At 44.7% G+C, this 24606-nt stretch overlaps 1 protein-coding gene across 2 annotated transcripts in view; it reads left to right on the forward strand.

Moving 5' to 3' along the window:
- The window catches only part of ADGRE5 (adhesion G protein-coupled receptor E5), a 160810-nt gene that overhangs the window by 74067 nt on the left and 62137 nt on the right, over positions 1–24606 (forward strand). For both annotated transcript variants that reach the window (XM_078681490.1, XM_078681480.1), the window contains exons 2-4: positions 9558–9620; positions 18806–18961; positions 23042–23197. In XM_078681490.1, the coding sequence (XP_078537616.1) occupies positions 9558–9620; positions 18806–18961; positions 23042–23197 (375 nt within the window). The remainder of the gene's footprint in view (positions 1–9557; positions 9621–18805; positions 18962–23041; positions 23198–24606) is intronic.

The following is a 24606-nucleotide window of genomic DNA, read 5'->3' on the forward strand; positions in this document are numbered from 1 at the left end:
GGTGTCCCCACGGTGCGGCCCGCTCCCTGGATCTGTGCAGGGGACTGGCGCCGATCGGCTCAAGATGGCGGCTGGCGCCTTTCTTCGCGGCTCACGTCCGGGCCGGGCGGCTGTTGCAGAGATGGGACAGGGATGCCCGCATCGCACGACGGAGTTCACACCTCGAGATGTGTTGGCTGCCTTAATGACTTTGCAGGAGACTGTTGATTGCTACGCCCGAGTCCTGGGTATGGGACTGGACGCCATCGCTGTTCCGCTACCTATGTCGACCATGGTCCCACTCCGGGAGTCGGCCGCTGACCATTCTGCTGTCTCTGTGGGGAAGGTTTCGGTTCCTCGAAGGCTCCTCGGACCGCTTGGAGCCCGGACTTCTTTGCCTGTGCTGGCCGTCTTGATCGCCAGTATGACTTTGTCCTTGGGGCCCATGTTTGACCGGCGGATGGGAGTGGAGCGCTGTTTTCCTTCGTGGACTGGCCCCGAGGGTTCGCGGCAATGGCCAGACTGTTTGACTTTCTCCTCTTGGATGCTGTTCTTTTGTGTCAGCTTTTGGAAGTTCCTGGGACCGGCGCTGTGGTTGCCTTATCTTTACTGTCTGTATTTGGTTGGGTTTGAATTATTATGCTTTTTTATGGCCTTGTTCCGTCCGGGCCCGTCTATCCTGTTTGGACCTTCGAGACTGTGCTTCCCATTGCTTATTGATAGAATTTCAGGCAGTATTCTTACCAGACAGGGTCAGGGCTGAGGTGGCCTGTCCTCTATTTGCTTTATTATTGACGGGCGATGTCGTGGATATTTGTGATTGCTATTTCTTTGTCTCTGTACCCAGACTCTATTGATCTTTTCTGTGGTATTGCCTCCGTTTTGGGATTTTCGTAGTGTTGGGGTGCAGGACGGGGCCGAGCGGCGCACTGGGGGTCCTCCTCCATTTCTTTCTTTCTTTTTCTCTTTGTTTTCCTTCTTTTCTATCTTTCTATATTTCGGGTTCTATTAGGGCGACAGGCACGCGGCTGGGGGGTAGGCCATGACCTTCTGCGGGTGTGCAGGGTGGGAGGTTGCGGATGGGGCGTATGTTTGTGTTCATTATTATGGCCCTTTAGTTTTCCTTTTTCTCAGTTGTCGTCGTTGCCTGTGTTTCTTGCGGTGTGTATGGCGCTGAGGGGTGGGTTTGGACCTGTTGTATGCTGGGGCTGTGCCTTTGCTTCTCCTGTTATGTATGTTTTGTCCCCTGGGGCCCCCCTCATCGTATAGACACTGTTTCATTTATCCTGCTTTAAGCACTGTCATGGGAATGCGTGCGACTGCGTGACGCTTCTTTTTGTTCTTTATTAGTAAAATGAACCTTTCATATCCTTACTCGAGCTGCTATGCCGCATTCGAATTCTGTATTGTTACTGTATTATCCTGTATCTTGAATTGTTGCCACAATGCTTATCGCTTGCAATGTTTTGAATTTACTAGCGGCCGGCCGAGCTGGTTGTAGGCCCATCTCTGTACTCTGATTTGCTACAAATAAAGGTTCGTTAAAAAAAAAAAAAACATGTTCAAGTTTCAAAACCTCATTAACTATTTGCATAAGAAAATCGTCAGCTGCTACCCCAAAGCTGCTTATGGAAGAGGGTGGGCCTGATGACAACCCCCTGCTGTGTCCCCAGGATCTGGAGGTTACTCTGTGCCTCACTGGTCCAGACCAGCAGTAGCTTTGCTGGGGCGGGTGTTACAAGGAGCGACGATTTTACAGTGACTGAATCATCCACTCCTTCCTTTTCCAACAGTACCACCCATCTGCGCCCACTCACTTCACTCTTCAGCGTGGCTATTTTAGTTTATTTGATGGTAATTGGCGAGAATTCAGCGTCTGATGCTAACCTCTTAACCAACCACGAATGCACAATGCGGCCAAGGAGGAGCACCGCGCCTCGAACTGAACCTTTTAATGTCATTAGTAGAACAGAAGCAGTGATTCACCCAGGGGACTGGAGAGTGGGCGGCAGTCTGCACACTGCAGCCCAACAAGAGCCCAGTGTACAGAGAGGGACTGCCCTTACTCACGGCTTCCGGTCCTCAGCCTTCCATCTGGTTCCACCGCAGCCACGTGCACCCACCGTCGCTTTCTATTGGCCTCTGAAAATAGAGTTGGCTTTTTTTCTCTTGAGATGGAGCTGGCCCTGGTTGGCTCTCTGACAGAAAAGGAAAGAGGACAAAGGGATTGTGATTTACACCTCTGGGGAGACTGAAGCCAGAGCGGGGGGGTGGGGACTGATGAATTCAAGGCATGGGGAAGCTCGCCTTGGAGGGAAGCCATTGGTGGGGTGAAGCGGGCAGCTTCAGGCTCCTGGTCCAGTTCCAGAGACTGGCAAAAACCTGAACCTCTTCGAACGACAGAGGACTGGCATGAGGAACTATTTCTTTACACGTAACGCGGTTGCATCCGGACTTGGCTGTACAGAGAGGTGTCAAAATGCAAACGATGTAAAGTCCAATGCCCAGATGTCAGGCGCGCAACGCCCATTGGACTCACAGGGCTTCAGCCCCTGTCGTGTGTGGCAGCCCAGGATGAGACAGCTTCCCGAGCACACACACAGCCGCACCCGAGTACTTCACGGGTCTTTTAAAGACCTTTTGCTTGTTAATGAGGCTTTGATGGTTTTCACTCCTTCTTAGGGCCCCTGCAGATCCACTCTGCCTTTTGCTTGAAGAATCAGCCCCTGACATTTTTTCTTAACCCCCCCCCCCCCCGGAATTTGACTCTAGGTGCGCCTCTGCCGGGTGTTATTGTGGGGGTGCAGGTGGCAGGTAATTAGTAACTGATCAGGCTATCAGGCGGTCGCCACTGCCAGTAAGTCAGTCAATGCCCAGTGGCGTAGGAAGGGTGGGTGCGGTGGGTCCGGGCCTCCCCGGGTGTCATCACTGAGGAGGGTGACAAAATGGCACTGACGGGAGTGACAAAATGGCAAAAATATGTGTAACTATCTTTTTTTTCGTTATTTTTAATTTAGGCGGGGGTGACAAGGGATTTTCCGCACTGGGGACCCCCTGACCTTGCTACGCAACTGTCAATGACAAGATTGCAGTCCTTGTCCACGATTGTAGCACGGGTGATGGGAAACTCGCGTCTAGTCTCTCTTACGTTGTGATAAAACATGCTCTTTAGAGCTGACTGAGGAGAAGACTGAAAGAATGTGTCTTGAGAATCCCAGGGTGAATTATCACGTGTGAGGTTTTAGGGGGAGTCACTGGGTGAGGGCTGTCAAGAGTTCTGTTACTCCAAATAATGTATACTTTTTTTCCAATATATTTATAATTTGAGCACCCCTGACACGGGTGTGGGTTGGGAATATCGAAGACAGAATATCGAAGGGTCGCAATCTCGTGACCAGAATATCGAAGGATAAAATATTGAAAGTAAGTTTGTATAGATTTTCTATGCCTAACTCACTCCACATATGCGTACATAGGTAATATATATATGCGTGAGTGTGTGTTCTTAGCACATAGATGTGAAGTTAAGAGTGGTAAATCCATAGCGCCCTCTGTGTCTCGATAATGTGACCCTTCGATGTTTTGCCATCGATATTCCTTACCACAATTCTGGCTTCGCCGTCTACTACTAAATAATGTCAATATAAGGCCTATTGTATGCAGGGTTCTTGCTCACTAAAGGGGGCAAAACCAAGGAAATTGTGTAAAATGTCTAACTGCTGGCCAGTGGTGCATGTAGCATTTATTATGAATGAAGTTCTCATTTTCTAGTAATAAATCCCACTGGGTTCCGGAATACCAAGTGAATGTCCTACACCCTCCCGGGCTATGATGAATCTGGGACTCATTATGGATGATATTTTATTCTTTGACACTCAGTCATTGGGCATTGGTATAATTGTGCAACTTCCATCTGAGTACGAAAATTGGGTCAAACGTCTGCTAGGCACTAAACCAAGCTTAGCATTAGGAGCTTGGTCTTGCCAAGTTAGGACGACTACAATGGCCGCTACCTTGGGCAGGGCTTTTAATGCAGCAATCTCTCCTGATCAGGGCCCAGGTTTCTCACTGTTGACAATATGCATTTTACCATAATGCTGCAAGAAGCTGAAAAGTCGAGTAAAATTAAGAATATTATTTTAATGTCAATGGAAAGAAAAATAATAAATTAATAGAAATTGTTACTCTAAAATTAGAGAGTGCTCGTATTCGAAAAGACTGTGCGGGCTCTAAAAGTCTGATAAGTTATATTGTTCTAACTTAATTTGTGTAGTGCACCCCTGCCATTTGCATGGCCTTGGAGGATTGGGGCTTTCTGGGATGCCTGGGCCTTGCACATTCTGGAGTTGCTGCGGAAACCATAGTCTGAGTCATCAAGTGATCAGGAGTTTGGGGCTTTAGAAATGAAAGGAGAACATGGCTCTATAGGTAGTAGCCATTTTCACTTTTTTAATATACGCTAGCAGCATAGAAGAACAAGAATAAAGTTATCTGTTCGTGCTGTGTGCGTGGTTTTGTGTATATATGGTTTATGTTGTGTGACATCACTGTCTTTGTATGTTTTTCCACTGCACCTATTACTGGTAACACAATTGGTTTTCATTTGGACACGTTTCTTTAAGCCCGATAGCACCGATGATGATAACAGGGCCGTCCTGGTGAGTACCTACCAGGGGTCCCATTGGTGGTGCGCCCGTGAGGTGTTATCGCGCTTCCACATATTTTTTTCATCACATTTGGGTGTGGGTTTCGCTTCTGTCTGGATAGGGAGCGGGCTTGTTTTTAAGATGGGCTATTGACTGGTGTATTCCCTACCCCTTACTGATGAGAAGTGGGAGGTGTGTCTGTTGAGAGAAAAAATTGCGATAAGCAATACACTAGCTCTTTCAAAATTGAATGCCCTAAACCGACCTGGGTCATTAGTGTTTTGATGGCTTTAGAAATAGTGCCCTTCTAGGATTGTGTAGGTTCCACTGCGTGCAGTGGTAGCTGAGTATTGGGTTCAATTACAGGTGATCACAAGTAGTCATGTTGGGTGCCAATGTCTTTCATTGAGTTGGTAGTGTGTGACGTCACTGGGGGAGATGAGTGGACAGCTTCAGCATTTGGAGTCTCTTTTTAAGTTGGCAGAAAGGACCCTGCCCAGCATTGGATTGAGTCTGTGCCTGTGCGGCATGACGGAGCTGTGTGTGTTTTATTCTGTTCTATACTGCTCGTTTGGGAGATAGGTGTCTCCTTAGTGGCTTGCACCTCTGGAAGTGACATGGTGGACTGCAATTTGGCATAGCTGTGCTATTACGGATGTAGGTGAAATGTTGCTCTGGTACGGTATCAGAAAATTCTTGCCAAAATCTCGTCTGACATAAATATCATGTCCTAAACATAATTTACAAAAATGTTGCTTCACTGGACTTAACAATAGAAAATGTACATCAAATGGGACAATATTTTTGTGCATGATATATAGGGCATGATATTTATGTCAGACATTATTTCTGTATACGATGTTCTTACATACAACTGTTGTATCTAAAGGGTTCAGTTACCTCTAATGTATTCTTTAATCAGTTCTGGTTTGTTTCTTTGTGGTGACGGGTAGTATCTAAGCGGGCATTTCAACTTGGCGAATGTGTGACTATAGGAGGTGCCCCCCACCTCAATAGACCATGAGGCAAAACTCCCCCTGTGAGTAGGTATCACATACAGAGGTTTACCTTCAGAGGGGTAGGTCCCATCTGCTTTTATTAACAAACTACTTACCCTCACTTTAAGTTAGGCTCAGGGAGGTAGATATCAACCGGGATGAATGCCCAATACCATATAGGCTTTTAGAAAAGGGCAGAGACATGTCGGATGGTCCCAGGGGTATGCAAGGATCATAGTATCCACATCTATACCCTGATATTAACTAACAGAACGTTTTAACCATACCCACAGTACTACCATAATAAAAGGATACTTTTGCAGTATACCTTGAGGATTTTTTTGTTTAATAACTGGACCCATGTTATCCACAAAAAAAAAATATCTAAGAACTCTCTCGGGAAAGCCCACCTCGAGGTTGAGTCCTCCCTGGTAGTATCACTTTACCAGATTGTGTTTTAGTTTGTGGAATTCTCTTCTTCTGCACATCCACCGTCTGCGTCACTGTTCACCTGCTTACATTACTGAGCGTTGGCTTCTTCTTTATCCCAGGCTAAGATGTGTTGCAGATTGTGTTTTTCCACTTAGTAAATGTAGCAGATGATGCAAAATTGACCAACATGGCAAAAAAAGTAGCTGATATAGATATTACAATTGGGGTTGTTCATTCTTACCAAGATGGAGCCGAAATATATGTTGATTGATGGTTGATTGGTTCTAGAATTTCATGAGCGCTAGCGTCCATCCAACAGGGCATCTTGGTGCCAGGAAGAAGGGAGCAACGTAGAAGACCAGTGGCGGCTGGTACGGCTCATGGGTGGCGGGAGGTTGTCGCTTGTCGCAAAGTTTAAAATTAAATAAATACGTACCTTGCCGCCAGGTCCCACATCTTTGTTCCTGCTTTCCCTCATCTGACTACAGGAACAGGAAGCATAGGCCAGGTTCCCCTGACCAAACACAACGCTGCAATGCCGCATTGTGATTGGTCTGAGCACCATGACACGGCGCTCAGCTAGGCGCTGGAGGGGTGGGCATGTTCTCCATGCAGGCTGAAATGCAGCCTGCATGGAGTACAGGAAAAGTGTGCATGACTGTTTTAGGCGGCCCGAGATGGCCGGCCCAACAGTCATTGCGCACTTAGGAGTGTTCTACCAATCCTCGCCTGATCTGCAGCCCTGTCCTGCCCCTCATGCAAACTGCTGCAGCAGGAGGACAAAATAAAATGATAATAACATTTATTTATTATCATTTTAATTTTTCCTTTCTTTTACTGCTGCAGAGGAGTGGGGCAATACTCCTCCCCCTTAGCGGAGGAGCCGCCACTGTAGAAGCCCCCGGAAAAAAGAAGTAAAAGTAAAAGCAACTTTTGAGCTCTTTCCTGAAACTCAGATGGCTACAGATGGCCCTCAGAGCAAGAAGCAAGTTGTTACAGGATTTGGGTCCTAAAATTAATGGGAGAACACCCCTGCCCCAACAGGATCATGTGAAGCGAGGAACACTGAGAGGAAGATGGGATAAAAGAGCGAAGATCCCTGATGGGTGATAGGAGAAGAAACAGCCAGGCAGACAAGAACTAATGTTGCATTAAAACCTTGAGCTGAACTTGATGGAGGCCAGGGAAGCTGTAGCAATGGTGTAATCACATGTTTTCAGAAAATCATCTTATGAACAGCCATGCTTTGAATTTTTTGAAGCTTATTTAAAGCAGTAATAGGCAGACATGCGTAGAGGATATTACAGTAGTCGAATTGTGACAAAAGGCATGCAGAACTCAAATGTGCTTGATGAGTCTTGGGTAGATGTGGTAGCACTTTTCATAGAGATTTGAGGACATAGAAGCATACAGAAGCGTCAGTCTGAGTGAGGCCTGTGGGTCAATCAGTTGAGTATCATCGGCTTAAAGGAAATAGCAGACGGGTGGGCAAGAAGTCTGACGCAGATTTTGAATAGCATGAGGCACAGAGCCAATCCAGGTGAGACTCCACACCTCAGGCTAAAAAAGATCGAAAAGTGCGAATCAGTGCAGACTTTTTAGGTGACTTTCTACTGAGAATTCCATGCTGAAAGTGCCTTTTAGTGGCCCTTCCCAAATTCCGATCGCATGACTCTTTTTAAGCTGTGGCGTGTAGTTTATGTTGAAAATAACAGAATTATCAAGGGATTTCTTTATTGTTTTTACATGCCTGGGTGAAATTGTCCATTATTTTTCTCCTGGTATACGTAATGTTTGCAAAAATTACACCTTTTACGTGAAAAGTGTCTTGACAGTCACTTGCATTACAACTGTATGTGAGGGCATACCTCACTTTCACAAGTCAAGCAAAATTCCGATGGGATACTGGCTCTAGCAGAAATAGTCTCTCGTCCGTGACACGCACCAGTTTCAAAGTTGATGTGAGATATTTTGCGCTCGAACCAGCCTGGGTGTAAATTATATGAAAACAGCACAGCTGAGAGTAAAAAAGAGCTAAACACTGGATACACAACAACAGTCAATTAGTAAGATTTCCCTCACATAATAAAAAAAGTGCCTAGATTCTAGTCTTTACTTGGCTCTTAAAATTGTAGACATGCCACCTTCTCATCCTTTAAACGGAAACAACAATTGCACAGACATAAAAATGACTTGCAAAAATGTAAGAAGACCAAACAGGGTAAGCAAACATATGCATATGCCACTTCCAGTGGTGCAAATTAGAGGTCACCAATCAGTGTGATTTGTCACGCGCACTCTCAATTAAAGAAGCCTTCTATACATTTTGGTGGCATCAAAATGGCGGGTCCATTTTTTCAGTCTACGGGTATTTATCACGCTTCCTTCGGCAGTTAAGTTCATATCATTAAACTTTTCTTATCATCAGTAGTCGAGTGAGTCACCAAGTTGCGGGCCACGTGCTAGTCTGAAGTTTACAACAAGCCTGCACCCACGCCTCCCTCCCCCCTCCTTACCAAGCCCGTAATTATATCAGAAGCCCTGAACGGCCGGAGCCTGCCACCTAGTGTCCGTTTGGCATGTTGCAAGTCCACAATGTTCTCGCATTAACTCTGTGCAAGACCTACCAGGGAGGGATAGCCATGAAGTGTAATGGATTTTGCAAACCATAATGTTAAGCTGAGGGTACTTTCATATTGGAAGTGCTGGTGTCCCTAGTTACGTTTCACTGGGCACAGATCTGGGGAAACCCAAGATTAGCAACAGCTCAAGAGCACCTTTCTATCAAAAGCAGTCGCCCAAACCCTTGTGTGATATTTGTTCTTTCATTTTTGGCATAATTTACGCTAATTTCCAGTCTTGTCCACGCTCACTGTCGTACGCTCATGACGAGCTCAGCTCGTCATGTAACGCGGCTTTTCGCAAATGTCAGCGCACAGCGGGAAAACCCGCAGCGCGCAAGGTGTTAAAGTGACCAGTTAACGCAATCTATAAAGAGCACGGGGCATATTATCAAGCATGACGTTAACATTATCGCCGCTTTAGCGGCAGAAAACAGCCGCTAACGCTGCGATAATGGGCTTGATAATACGCCCTTGTGAATTCCCATAGAAGCCCATGTTCTGGTGTGAACATGGGGTTCTATGGGAATTCTCTACGGCATATTATCAAGCCCATTATCGCCGCTCTCGCAGTAGTTTTCTGCCGCTAAAGCGGCGATAATGTTAACGCCATGCTTGATAATATGCCCCTACATGTTTTCCAATCTTGGGCTTGAATTTAACAAATCCCTACATTGCTCACTCTGTACACATAATCCTCATCAAGGGAAGCAGTTTGACCAATTAACCCAGTAGCGATTTGCACAAGGAAAGCCCAGCACTGGAATGAAGCGTTCGTGTACCAGGAAGCCATCATGTCGCCTACCAAGTTATTGCATGTGTTGTAAATAAACAGAAGTTCGTTTTCAGTGACTTACAGCCTTCTTGTTCCTATCTTGCAGGCATCTGCTTCCTTTGTGATGGACGTTCAGCCAGAACTGAGACCACGCCCGTCACCACTGAAGGTAATCTTGATATCAAGACTTTCAGATGACAAGCATTTGCCATCCAGTTACATGCCTTGCGTAGCTAAACCTGATAAAACAGAGATCAGATAGAAGCCCATGCCTGCTAGCCCAGACTGGCGACCCCACGCATATGCCAGTGGTCTCCAGTCTGGGCTAGCAACCCAGATGGCTGCTTCTTCTGTCCACTGGCACACTAAACCGTTGGGGCATATTAGCAACTGACAGCAATAAATATCGCTAAGCACGCTTAGCGCGATTAAAGTTATCGCCGGCTATTGCTGGATTTTATCACTGAGATAGAACGTTATTATCAATGGCTATCTCCAAAGCGATAAAAATTCCAGCGATAGATGCGAAATGCCAGAATATCGCTGGTAATCCAGCGATAGTGAATTCCTTGCTAATAGGCCATGGTGACTTAGCCTGACAATCCACCTCCCATAGGGCAATATGGCTAAGTCAGAAATTTACCTGATGTTAGAAACCAGCGTTAATGGGATCTTAGCACGAATTTCATAGTCGCAACGCGGGTATAGGGCATTGTTGTTAATAGCGTGAAGCTGCGTTGGTGATGTTTTCCCATGTAGTAAATGTGGGGAACGCCTACTTTGCATCTCATTAGCGATGAAATGCAAGGCATTAGTGAAACAGGTGATAACACAAGGAAACACACCCTAAATCCTGTCAGCGTGTTCTTGTTAATACTGCAATGGAATTATCGCCGCATTTCGGCCGAAAACGATAATTGTCTTGATAATATGCCCCGTTGCCTTTGAGTTTCCATACATGAGACAGCAGGAAACACACATTCGAGGGAGAGGGCTGGCCTGCAGGTGCCAGAATTCAATTACAGGTTCGATGGCTGACTGCAGAGACTGTGCAGTCTCATCAGATGTCTCAGATGGTATATGCTCTCAGAATACCAGAATGTTCTAACTATTGTGCTACACAAATATAGTATCGTTCACTGCATCAGGCAATAGAGGCTTTTATGTTTCAATGATTCTTTTTTCATTCCCAACTGTTTAAGCTAAAGTTTAATTAACTTTTAGACTTTAGGTTTTATTGATGTTCTTAACTCCACTGTGAAAGCCAGCACCTAAGGACATAATGATGTTTTGAACTTTATTGTCAAAGTTAGTACCTAGCAATGAACCTCTGTTTTTATACACTGTTGCAAAGGTTTTTAACTCATCATGCAATAAAGGGAATTCTTCTCCTAATATACTCAAGTCCATGTACAGATTTGTAGACAGTATATATAACTTCAAGGTACGTAGATGTGTAGTTTAGTATGGCAAGCCTACACTTACAATATTTTGGTAGTAGAAATTCTGGCTACAGTATATTTGTAGCATGTTATTTTTGTGATCGATTTTTCTCACACAAAGCCTTTATGCCTGTCTTGTGAACTGGAAGCATCACTAAGGAATAAGATTTCATCTCATTTCTCTTTCATTCACCATAGTCAATCCATGCGCCTTTATTTCACTCTTTCAAGTTATTTTGCATCACTTTGTTTCTTTCTCTGTCACTGTTTTGCCATCTTCCTCTTCTCCCTTTTGTGTTTCTCTCTCTCTCTCTCTCTCTGTGGGTCAAAGTCTATTGAGAACAAATATGTACCTACACCTAAAAATGAGTCCTGGTGGCCCCCCTGCAACTACCGGCTCAAATTAATAACTGACAATTTTTATAACTGGCCTAAAGGGTAACATATATGTATTTATTTTGTTTGAATAGTGCACCATGTTGCCTCCGAGCTGTTGACACAAGAGGACAAGAACAAAAAGAAAGGTAGGAAAGGAGGCAACGGAGAGTAGAGACAACATAGGCAGACAGAGAAGATAATTAAGAAAGCATGGACCACAATTAAGAGGTAATCGGGGGTACTTGCTCTGCGAGCGGAGTTCTGACCAGAAGACCAGGTGCAGCTCCCATCCTGGCCCCTAAGAAAATGGCACCTCTTGACAAAGAAATACTTATTTAATTCGAGTTCAGATTGGTTTAGAATGAATGATTCTGGCCTGTTGCTGAACGTCGCTTTCAAAGAATGAACATTTGATCGTATCTTTCATTGCATAATCGTTGAGCAAACTGGCAAAAATCATACCTGAGATTCACTTCTCCTAAAGGGGTGATTTAGTCTGATTGTACCATGTAGCACAATACAAACTATAGATGCTTGCAAAAGTACATGCTGGAATTAGTGATCACGGCCGAGCACTTATTTATTTTTATTTATTTATTTGGAAATTTTATATAGCGCAACAGATGCCTCAGTGAAGGGGCGTCCCGGCGCTTCAGGTCATGCCAACAGAGTGCAGAAGCTAGGCCCTAGGAGAGGAGGCTAGGCCCTGGGAAATAAGAACGTTTTAATAGCTTTACGGAAGGACAGAAGGCAGTCTAAACGGCGGATCTGCACAGGGAGAGAATTCCATAATTTGGCAGCAAGGTAACGAAAGGACCGACCCCCAGCTCTAAGTCGCTTCACCCGGGGAACCGTGGCAAGGCAGTGCTTGGCCGAGCGTAGCGGACGAGTAGGTACATAGGGGAGCAGTAGATTGGACAGAATCTCAGGAGAGGATTTTTTTAGAATTTTAAAGGTCAAACAAAGGGCCTTAAAACGAATCCTTTGAGGCACAGGCAGCCAGTGCAGGCACCGCAAAGCATCAGTTGCAGAACACGTTCTAGGGAGCCGCAGAAGGACTCGGGCAGCTGCATTCTGAACCCTTAAGAGGCGCGTGACTTCCGCCTTATTAGCTCCCAATAGAAGTGAGTTAGCGTAGTCCAGCCTGGACAAGATAGTTGCTTGGACTATCAGCTGGTGGGTGGGAGGGTCAAAGAAACCAAGCATAGGTCATAGACCTCGGAGAAGACCGAAGCAAGAACCAGCGATCTTCTTGGTATGCTCTTGAAAATCCAGCTTGGTGTCAAACCAGACCCCCAAGTTTTTTACCGTCGGCTTAGGGTTGGGGGCACCACCCATGGAATCCGGCCACCAATGCTTGCTCCAGAGTCCCTTATCTTTCCCCACCAGTAGCACCTCTGATTTGTTAGCATTGAGTTGCAAGCAGTTAGTGGTCATCCACTGCGTGATCGCTGCAAGGCCAGCCTGGAACTGCGCGGCACCATGAGTGTGATCTTCAGAGAGGGCCACCACCAGCTGAGTATCGTCAGCGTATGAAATCATGGTCAGGCCATGGTCTCTTGCTACTGCCGCCAGAGGTTGCACATAGAGGTTAAACAGGACCGGGCTAAGAGCCGAGCCCTGAGGGACCCCCTGCTTGATGGCATGAGCATGGGAGAGGAAGGGGGGCCATGACCTGAAATGCTCGGTCAAAAAGAAAGGAACGGAACCACTCCAGGGCCAGCCCTACCACCCCCACTTGCTCCAAGCGTCGTAAGAGAATCTTATGGGAGACCGTATCAAACGCAGCGCTGAGGTCGAGCAGGATGAGCGCCGCAGTCTGGCCCTCATCCAGGATGGTACGTAGATGTTCACACACTGCTATAAGTGCGGTCTCGGTGCTATGGCCCGGGCGGAACCCGATCTAAGGCGCCAGTGTTGCTCAGGAGATCAACCTCGTCTCTCATGACCCAGTTGATGTCGAAGGATATTCAGCCCCTCTTCATTAATAATCAATACATAGAATATTCTCTTTTAGCAGCGCCTAGAGGCAGCTCATTTTCAGTGTGCTATATGTGTGTGTGTATTATTATATATATATTTATTGCAATTGTACTAATTACTGTACTAATTATGTCCTTTAATTATAAATGTTTTAGCTTAAGGCCTCTCCTCTCCATCTGGGGAGACTGGAGAGTTTATGTGACCATCTAGTGTGATACACCTCGTGCCCGCCTGTGGCGCCATTTCGAGATCTCAGCTGGTCCATGCTAGAACATCACACAGGTTTAGCTTCTTTGTCAAACTGCGCATTGTAGTGCAATTCTCATTAAACATGTAGAACCTAGACTATCAGAACGCAAAGAGAAAATGGGGTAACTACTGACACCTGACATGGTACAATCCAAAAAAAGGCTAGACTATATGTTTGTGAGTTCTGGACTGAATGAATGACTCGCACCTGAAACGGGGTAGCTTGGGGTATGTGGACTGGGTAAGTTGCTCACACTTGACATTGGACAGCATGGTCTCTGGACTTGGAGAACTACTCACATTTGACAAGAGACTGTGCTGAGACAGCTACTCACACTTTATTTGGGCATTAGTGGCCAGTTTCTTGGCAAAGTGGCGGGGCAGAGGGTGAGGGAGGTGACCAGGACGAACAACAATAAAAAGAATTAATAAAATAACATTCCTGTTTGACGCTCCAACGCCCCTCTCTGGCTCTGTCACAGTGCACTGCAGGCACAGGCTCCCAGAATCCCCTGGGCCAATCCTGACGCTGCAAGAAAGCAGCATCAGGATTGGCCTGAGCACTGATGACTTGCGTTCCCAGGGAGACAGGGAGCCTGTGCCAGCCGGGCTGGACTGTTCCTATGGGGCGCAGGGTCAAGACTGATTTGCTTATGGCTGGGTCCAAACCGGAATGGCATGGTGAGCAAAAAAACGATGGATTTAGGCCCAGATCTCTGTACTGGGGTGAATGTATGATTCATTAAGCATTCCGTCCATCAACTGTTGTTTTTGCGCAGGTCTCTCCAGCCCAGCAACGCAGCTGGGTTGGAGAGAACTTCAGTGCGCATGAGGGTTTGGCCAGCCTGAAACGGATGGCCAAAACCTCATGCGCACTGACAACCAGAGCACCTACAACTTCCCCTCTGCCTGTCAATTCAGTGGCCCGCCCCCTAGGTGAAGCTTTGGAGTAGAATGAAATGTCAATAAACACAAGTTTATTCTCATTTTATTTTTCAATTTTTGGCTGCTGGCAGGAGTGGCGACGCTCCCCCGCCACAGCATTTGGGACTGCTAGAGATCTGTGGACTGAATGATGTTCTCTTAGCTGACTGCTTGAAGTTTGTGGACTCGATGAGCTTCTCACAGAAAACTCCCATGGTGTGGGGGTCATTAGTTTTAAATTTTTTGAAAAAAAACTCCCGCTTTGGGAGTTTGATTTTTAAAATTAAAAACTTTGTAAAAGTTTGAAAGACAACTGTCATCTTTTATGGAGACACCTGTCAAAATTGTACAACTTTGACAAAAACCGCATGACGTTGGTTCCTGCCAAATGTTTAGAAATGTCAGCAGGGCTGGTGGACAAATCTACCTATCGCAGGCTGATGTCCCTTGGAAGGGCGGGGCAATGTCCTCCAACATCCTGATGGAGTAGCCTTCGACTGCCATATTCGAAATCAGCCCCTCTATGTTCTAAAACAGTTTTAAAAAAGACAGGAGAAATTAGGTGTGAAGAGAAGAGACTGCATAACGCTGTTAGGGAAGGCAGGAGGGAGGAAGTTAGGAAGGAAGGTATTATAGAAATAAGGAAGGGATAAAAGTAATTAGAAGGGAATAAAAGTACTGGAGAAAGAAAAGTATCAAGGAAGAAAGAGGGACTGTAAAAAGAAAGGGTAGAAAGAGGAAAGAAAGAAAGGAGATAGACAAAGAAGAATAGAATTAGAAAGAAAAGCAGAGAAGAATAATTTGATGAAACGTGTGTGACTATATAATTAGATTTGAAAGCCAATGCCTGGACACACTTATGTAATCAATTAATGGGAATGCTTAGGAAAGCTCTTCTTTTTATGCAGCGAATGTGCTTAGAAATCTATGTCTATGTTATCCCTATTGTTGATTTTCCTTCAGCCTATATGGATAAATATAAATTAATGTTAAAAAAACATATACAAATGGTACAAACCTATTTATAATAGGTTATTAAATATTTTCAAATTAAATAATAAGTATATACTTTTTAAATATATTTTTTTAACATTCATTAATTTCTATTTCCATTTTTAACTCTTTTTAACTAATTTAATTTTTAATAAAACATTTCCTATGGAGTTTTATTTTAAGTCCCTACTTATATTATGTGCTATGGGAGGTTGTTGTAGTGCCAATGGTTGGCCATGTGTAGTGCTGGACTTACGGCAAAAGTTTAAGTTGCTCCAAAGGTGTAAGTAACTACAAAGTGTGGTTTGTGAATACCGATAAGTGGCAAACATACTCAAAAGTGTAAATTTACTCTGTGTAAACGAACTCAAAAATGTCGTTTGGGAATCAGGCCCCCAGTCTTTTCAAATCAGGGTTCAGGACATTCTTAAGGATTTCACCCTGGCAGTAGGAGCATTTGCCTAAAGATACTACTTGGAATAAGGCAGTTGAAATGTTGAGAGCTTGTGGAGACACGTAGGCACCCATCAAATCTTCTAAGACTGGTGTTATCAATAGACCAGAATCAGCATCCTGGCACTGGTGCCAAAGGGTGGGTGGGATGTACATTGGTAGGTAGCTATGCAGCAGTTGAAACCTAGAAAGGGTACCTCCATTAGGATGGAGGAGCATCCCCCCACTGCCCTATATGCCCCACAGGGATGAAAAATAAAATGGTAATAAAGTTAATTTATTATCATTTTATTATTCCATCCTCCTGTCCTGAACCAAGTGTCAGGATGGGGAGGGTCATTGCTACTGCATGGCAACAGGAAGCTGTGCACTTCAGTTTAAAGTGTGCATGTCTTTTTGGCCGGCCGTCTTACTACGGGCAGCCAGACATGCACATTTTAAACTTCTCTAACCCAGCTGTCTTAAGACAGCTGCGTTAGAGAAAGCATAGGTTTCCAGTGCTCTTGAGAGCGCTAAGAGAGGCCGCTCCCTCCAATCCTGGTGCTGCTCTCATGCTAGTTACCAGCATGAGAGCAGCACCAGGATTGATTAAGGGAATTTACGGTTGCCCGAGGAGGACGCTGGAGGTCGTGAAGCAAGCAAGGTACTTGTTTTTTTTCTTTTTATTTACACACACCACTCACCTTGTATGCATGCACGCACCCACACCACATTTGCTCGCCCTCCCACTCTGCCTACGTACCAGCTGCCGCTGGTTTAGGGGCAGTTTCTCTATTTGGGCTCTGGAATTGCGCCCCAGTTAAATTCCTGCACATTCCTACATAAATATTAAATAGATCAATGTAATTAGAGAGACAATCAATCATATCTCTAAACAAATCAATGTATTTAAGTCTGGGCTGGGCTGTGTGTCCCAGGTAGCCTGCTCTGCCTCTCTCTGAAGCAGGAGATGGAAGCCAGGCAGCAAATCAACTTTAAGAACTGTGACACACGAGCAGGGCATACCGTTCCAAAGCCCTTAATTACCATTGTGGTCTATGGCAGTATCCACTGCAGGCCAGTGATGCTTTTAGTGTCATGGTTGCGGGCGTCAGAGTATCCATCCCTGCGTGATTTCAGATGACCGTCACTCATATGCATAGATCCCACCCTTTCCCCTTCATCACACATAAGAGTGGATGCAAAAGTGTGATTTGGTGCTTTGTCCTCTGTAATGGTAAGTGTTATACTTCTAATCCTGGGTTATGTATATTGTGCTGAGACCCTTTACCAAGCTAACCTCCCCTACTGTGACACCCTAGGCCATGGCAGCAGGTCGCTGGCCCCTTAAGAAGTGGAGCTGCTGTATTTGTTCCCCTGTGAAATTGATCCAAAGGACAAGCAGGGTTTTTGTTCCCTTGCGAAGTTGATCCAAATATCTTGTGGGCAGTCACTTTAGTTGCTGAATGCTTGTTATCTGTGCATTTAATTTACCCTGAAATTGCCCTTCTTTGGTGCAAGATTTCTTCCATATGCTAGAGCAGGGCTCTCCAACCTTTTCTGTCACAAGAGCTACTAATGTCCAATACAAATTAGCCCGAGCTACTAATATTAGTGATGTAGAAGTGGCCACCTCAAACAAGACTGTCTGCAGTGATCACATCAGTGCATTAGAAAGGGTTAGCAGTAGTATGTATTCCCCTCTACATGGATAATACATAACAGCCATAGCAGCGCACCCTGGCACCAAAGTAATCTTGGGAGTAATACATCTCTTTAATTCCAAAAATAGCTTTAAATACTTTTTAAAAATTCATACATTTTTCTCCAAACAACAGCTTTTGGGTTCTGAAAAACACACATTTTCATCTCAAATGCATGCTTTTTAATTTTGGCATACAAATAATGATTCAACCAAAGACACGTTTCAATTGTAGGAGGCTGGGCTGCACACAGGACAGCTACTCACAATGAGGTGGAGAGCTACTTGGAGACGCCTGTGCTAGAGAACCCAAGCAGGATCACACAACTGAGTCTGCAGTAGTTGTTTGGAAGAGGTCTGTGGGGCAGGCATACTCCCGTGTTTTTCTGTCTTACTTGGGGGATGCCCCAAACAAAGTGTTCAACAGAACCCAAGGACCCCTGCATGAGCTCCCCATTATCAGGATTTCAGTGTGCTGCTTCTGACATTGTGAACCCTGTCCATTAAAGGGCGGAGCCACAGATGTCACATTGGCAATGCATTAAGATTTCGAATCCTGAGATGGTGTTGGCAACTTTTTCCTAGGAGTGGCATGCAGTGCCTGCCTCATTCACGAAGCAGGAGGCTTCCAACTCACAGCAAACAGTCCATTAGCAGTCTGAGGCCTTTGACGCAGATGTATGTTGTTACAACGCATGCTTTTACAACGCAGGTTTTTCAACGCAAGTCATTACAACGACTTGCGTTGGGGGGTGCTGGATAGTGAATAGTTTAATTTACTATTCCAACTCCAGTCCCCGTGGATAGTAGAGAAGGTGTTGGATAGTAAATTAAACTATTACCTATCCTAAAGCGCCCCCCAGCGAAATTCGTTGTAATGACTTGCGTTGAAAAACCTGCGTTGTAAAGGCACTGCGTGGTAAAAGTTGCGTTTAAGATGTTTCCCTTTGAGGCATCCCTCACACATCCAAGGGAGAGGCTGGTCACATCACACTACTCTGGAATCAGTTTCTATCAAGAATCAACCCCCTAACACTGCTTTGTTCACCAGCAGACTAGAAGTGGTGTCTTATGGAGCATCCATACTGTGTACTGGAAGCAAACAGTGGCTTAAAGTGAGGCATCATGTTGTTCATTCTCTTGAAACAGATCACAAAACTTGTGCATTGAACTTCTTGTAAAGCACGTTTTTTCTGTAAGTATTCCAAGAAACCTCAACGCCAATTATCTGCTATACATTTCCATTCACAGCACCACACGTAACTTGCAAAGACGACACCCTGTGTCCGAAGAACTCTGAGTGTCATGAGACGTCGCCCGGCAACACTTCCTGTACCTGCAAAGAAGGGTTCAATAATCCCGGAGCGAAAACTCCCTTCAAAGGGTTAACCCACGGCTCGTGTGACGGTAAGAGTGATTGGTAGATCTTTTATAACATGCACATTCACCCATATGGCATCGAGGCACTACAGGACAATCTAATTCTTATAATTCAAAATACCGGCTCCTGATCAAATTGTAAACGCAGAAGAGGAGAACTAACAGAATAAAACTAATTTAAACCTTTCCTGAAAGCAAAGTGAAAGTGAATGGTTTAAAGATAGAGTGGCAGCTTAATTCCTAGTTGGGGTCATGCAGGCAAAGAGAGTGCCCTTCAGACAGCACAGGGCTTATTTAATTGTCTATTTTAAGGTTCAGTATGAGGACTGGATACGGGGCGAAAGGTCAGTATGGTCATTCCACAGATCTAGGGATTTCAATGCCAGTGTAGCCTCTCCTGATAACGAGAGGCATGTGTTCGCAGTCCCCTTGAAAAAAGAAAAGCGGAGGAATAGAAACGTGTACCGGAAGTTGATTGTCTCGCGGCAACAACATCGGCACAGGCTGCCATTGGGCCATATTATCAAAAAGGGCGTTAAAATCATCGCCGCTTTAGCGGCAGGAAACTGCTGCTAAAGCGGCGATAATGGGCTTGATAATATGCCCTTGTGAATTCCCATAGAAGCCCAGGTTCACACCAGGGCTGAAGTGTAAAAACTACTCACCAATAAGAGCAGTTAGTACTCCCTCAAGAGCATCTAAATGTTGAATATCTCTGCCTTCGGGCATGATCCAAGAACACCCCAGAAAAACAAATGTCTCTATAAAGCAAATCTTTTTCTAGTAAACCTCACCTTCGGGTGTTTCACTTGACATTTTCTCTGTGAAAAGCAGGCCAAGTTAATCTGTGAAAAAAGTTCTCAGTTTGAGAGGGATAAAGTGCCTGCGTATTACCATATTCCTCAGTATCATAATTCCTGGTTGGGTATAAACTATGTGTCACTTTTCAAGCGGACCTCATAACGAGGGTTCATTATTTACATAGACATTGAGGGGCTGATTGCAATGTCGGGCGGACACCCGACCATAGGTCAGCGGTAACCAGTGCTTTAAATGGACCAGTTTATTTTGAGAGGGAGAGTACCGGCACTTCTCAGAAACAAGCAGGTACTCTGTTAAAGAGTACCTGCACTTCTATTTTTCCATTTCAAACAGTGGCGGTAACCACATCCCAATTTGGATGCGGAACATGCATTTCATTATGGCAGCTTGTGCGGTGGGCGGAAAGGCCTGCAACACAAGCTGCCATAGTGAAATGGATGTTTGCAACATCCCTGCATCGTGTGGCAGGCACCATGAAGTGCTTGCCACAGGGTGCAGGAATGTCAGGCCCCATAGCGGAGGACCAGGGGGAAAGGGGCCCTGCTAGGGGCCCCATATGTTTCTTTCTGACAGCCTGTCCACGTTGGAAAGGCCAACATGGAATGGCTGTCGGAAACCGACATCATAATCCACACGGCGAAACCGCCCTCATTAAGGGATTATGTTGTCTTTCTAACGCACCAATGGACTCCTTGGGCCTGGATGCGCCGCGCGGTCCCTCCACCCTATGCCTCCGCCCACCGCATCTTAATGCGGCAGGCGGACTTCAAGGGCAGATGTCGGTGGATCCGATATCAACGTGCCATAGGTGTCAGACCCACGGACATCATAATTAAGGCTCCCTGTTTTCCATTTATACTGATTTTTACAGATAAATACAGACAGAAACGTATTTATTTTCTTGGTTATATTTATTTTTAAAATGTGGATAAAAATTGAAATTGGGTGCTTTTTTAGTGATTTTAACTACACTTTGCCATGACTGCTAGGCCAATAACTGTGTAGGTTGACAGGTAAGAGGGTTTAAAAAAAGGAATTTTAGTAAAGAGGCTTAAACAGCACTATATATACACAAGGCTGATACTGAAATGTGCATATTTTCACATAAGTACATTGATTAATCTTCTGTTAGTGTTTATATCACTGAAAACTGGCAGGCATTCAAGCATGACTGCATATTTATTATTTAAATACATGTGGAAATATACAAATTTCAGCTTTATTTCCTTCATAAAACCGATAATAAATATGGATAAATACAGATAAAGTTGACAAAAAATAAATGTGGATAAATACAGACGGAATTGTCAAAAAAATAAATACCATAAAACCGGGAGCTCTAGTCATTATCAGCCCCTAACTCTGGAATTGCACCTAGAGCCACATGGCACCACCAGGCGGTGCTGCAGCAATATTGCTTGTAAAAAAAGCTTTTCCGAACCATTCTGATGCCTAGAATGATACTTCGTGAGGAGAGGAACTTGTAGAAGATGTATCCAACGGAATTTGCACCTTTTCTCAGCTTAATGGCCCCACTTGATGTCAAAGTCATTCTGAAAGTCATGGCTCTTCTGAAGGCATGGGTCTTATGAAGGCATGGGTCTTCTGAAGGCATGGGTCTTATGAAGGCATGGGTCTTATGAAGGCATGGGTCTTTTGAAGTCAAGAACTTAATGACATCCACATTATTTGGTGTCATGGCCTTTCAGTATTGACGACTCTCTCGACATAATAACCGTCTTAACATTGAGGAATTTCTCAAAGTTGAAGGATTGTACTTCAAAGAGAGCTAAAGGAAGTGGAAAGGCAAATTATGGTTTGTGCAGAGGCCTGTAACTGGTGAATTTTAGGGTTTTTCAGGATTTGCTTTGGAACCATAATTTCACATTAACTATGTTTTTTTCAGTGAATTTTATAGGTGTTGTTCTCATGTGAATGTTACAGTATTTGCACTACATGAGCCATAATTTGATTTCAACTGTTTTTTGCGTGTAAATGTATGAGTTTTTTTTTTTTTAAAGCAACATTAGCGGTTAGACTTAGGACCCTGGCATGGGTGGACAGCCCCCTCGGTAGGCGGCCTTTGGATGTGTACCACCTCTTCTATCTTAAATGAAGGAGGGGTTGAAGCCCGGTAGTCTAGCTGTTCCATCTCCCAGAACAATCACTCCCCTTCTTACTGATCTATCACCTGCCTAACCTGGTAAATGTCTTAATTTAAACTACCACTTTATAGACCAAGCAGTATTAGGTTCTCCCACCTGACCAAACTTAGGTGATTTTAATATTCTCATTGATAAAAAAAAATAGCGCTACAGAATTTGCACATTTGGTTGAATTTGCAAATTCCAAGTTGGCAGAAACAAAATAAATCACGGTCTACAGCAGCCCTTTACATCTCTTCTTTCTGAGGGAAGTTCTACACTTATGCCAGGCTTGGTGTACATCTGTTCACCATTTATTTCTGTAGCAAATTACAAAATGTCCTACTGGGGTTAAAATGGAGAATATACCCCCATACCCCTTAATTTTCTTTTTCCTGTACAGATCTGCAAGAAACATGGGATGCCAAAACTAAGGCAGTTGCGATAGATGAGTGGTAATATTCATACAGATTTGTTCAAGAGCGCTAAAGTTATAAGCAAACCAAAAAAATACATTTGCAATGTAATGTAAAGTGTGTCTGTACAATAACTACAGAGACGCCATTGGCAAGAGAAAAAACAGGTCATATTGAGTGAAGATCAGAGCGCTGACCGAAAACCTGTAACATGCAGTTATGCAAAGAGCGCATGAAAACCTGGATTACAGAACTGACGTTAAATAGAGCAGGTATTATACCTTTTAGACAATTTTAGTTCAGGATACGGCTCAGATGGTCTATCAAAACATAAATCACAATTATTGCGCTTGCAGATTCCGGGGAACAGAGCAGAGGTCTTGTTGCATTATGTTCATTCTTCAACCTTCTTACTGTATGTTCTCTACTAAGAGAGAATGGTACTATAGCCACAGAGATAGACATTACTTTGACCAGTTGCATCTGAAATGGAGACTGGTGTATTGGTCAGTGACTTCAACGGTTGTCCCATTCTGATCCACCCATAGTTGTCGCTGCTGCACCAAGATATGTCATTGTCCACTTGCAGCTGTAGGGCGAGGCCTAGCACAAAGCTTGGACATCCCAACCTAATATAGGTCCCTGTCTGTCACATCTAAGAGGTTAAGGTGCTAAAGATATTCATGACCGGCCTAGAATGTATTGTCCACGCTTTGTCTTTGCAGATATTAATGAGTGTGAATCAGGCTCGAACAAGCTCTGTGGCGACAATACGAAGTGCGAGAACACACAAGGGAGTTACCACTGCCAATGTTTGGACGGATTCCTGCCAAAATCTGGAAAAAAGGAATTTAAAAACTACACTGAGGAATCATGCACTGGTAAGTCACTGGTAATAATTTGGAAGAGTCCTACTGTCAATGAAGGTAATCCATGAAGCTTGCGATCTGAATACTAGTACTGTCTAGAGAGCGCATTGATCCGCAAGAGGAAAAAGCACCTCTTGGAAGATCTGCGCTGGATGTTAGAAAATGCATTTATCTTTTCCAAGCCCACTCTCTTAAAGGGTCAATGATCCTCTTTTGTGCTTTGGAGTTCTGTTATTAAAACAAAGCTGGCTAGAGCCCTTCATGGTGACCTCGTGCCAATGACTGTGCTGTAGATTTAGAATGACATAGGGGCATATTATCAAGGGCCTTAATTCATGTGTTAGCGACCTTTTCCAGTTGCTAACGCATGAATTAATTATCGCCCTATTATCAATGCGTCGCTAACTCCGGTTAGCGATGCATTTCATGCGTTATTCATCGCCCCCACGCTGGGGGCGATGAACAACACTAATGAGATGCAGGGTGGGCGTTCCCACATCCAACCACATGTAAAATGTGGTTAGAGGTGGGATTGCCTTATTCACAAGGCAGGCCTTGGGAGAAGGAGACCTGTGATAAACGCGTCTATCGCAGGTCTCCCAACGCCTGCTTTTAGTACGTGTTAGGCATTGCTAACATGAGGGGGTGGATCATAAAGCTGAATCCACCCCCTCATATTATCAAGGCACACATTAGCGCGTGAAAACAGCGCTTGTTTTCATGCGCTAATGCGACCTATCGACGATTTCACATCGCCTGTTGGCTTTAGCGTTGAGAATACGCTGCTAACAGGCGATGTGAAATCGGCGATAGATTTTTCCACGTTATCAACGCTGTGCGATATTTTTTGCACGGCGTTGATAATATGCCCCATATTTAGCTACTTTCCTTAAGCCTTCGCTTCTGCCTCCTCCTCCAGTGGGTCACAGATTCCATCATCAAAAAAGCTTAGAAGAGGCAATATGCTCCCCCTGAAGGAGGTATCTGATTTCTGACCCGCTTCTTTATAAATAATGTCATCACACCCTCTTTCTTTGCCTGGAGGAATTGCAGAAGGTGCAGAAATAAACTTCATCCACATATATAGATGTAATGGTGGCATTCATGATCCCCCAGCCACCTGATTGTAGAACGTCATCTCCACATCGAACAAAACTCCTTTTGATCAACAGTGCAAGAACCAGGATGTTTCTTCTAGGGGGATATGTACATTCTCCATAAGCGGGGAATTCTGGCAGCAGCTAAAAACTGAACTATCACTTTAGAGAAAATGCAACTCCAATCTATATACTTAACCACCTTCAGCTCTTTTGTAAAAAGAAAAATGGGGAATGGAGTTTGGTGCATTCACTAGCAGTCGCTAGGAACCACCATTCCGGGATTCACTTTAGTCTGGGTGGAAGAGCTCGGTAAGCCAGAGC

This window comes from Lissotriton helveticus, chromosome 1_1 (assembly GCF_964261635.1).
Source record: "Lissotriton helveticus chromosome 1_1, aLisHel1.1, whole genome shotgun sequence".
NCBI lineage: Eukaryota > Metazoa > Chordata > Amphibia > Caudata > Salamandridae > Lissotriton > Lissotriton helveticus.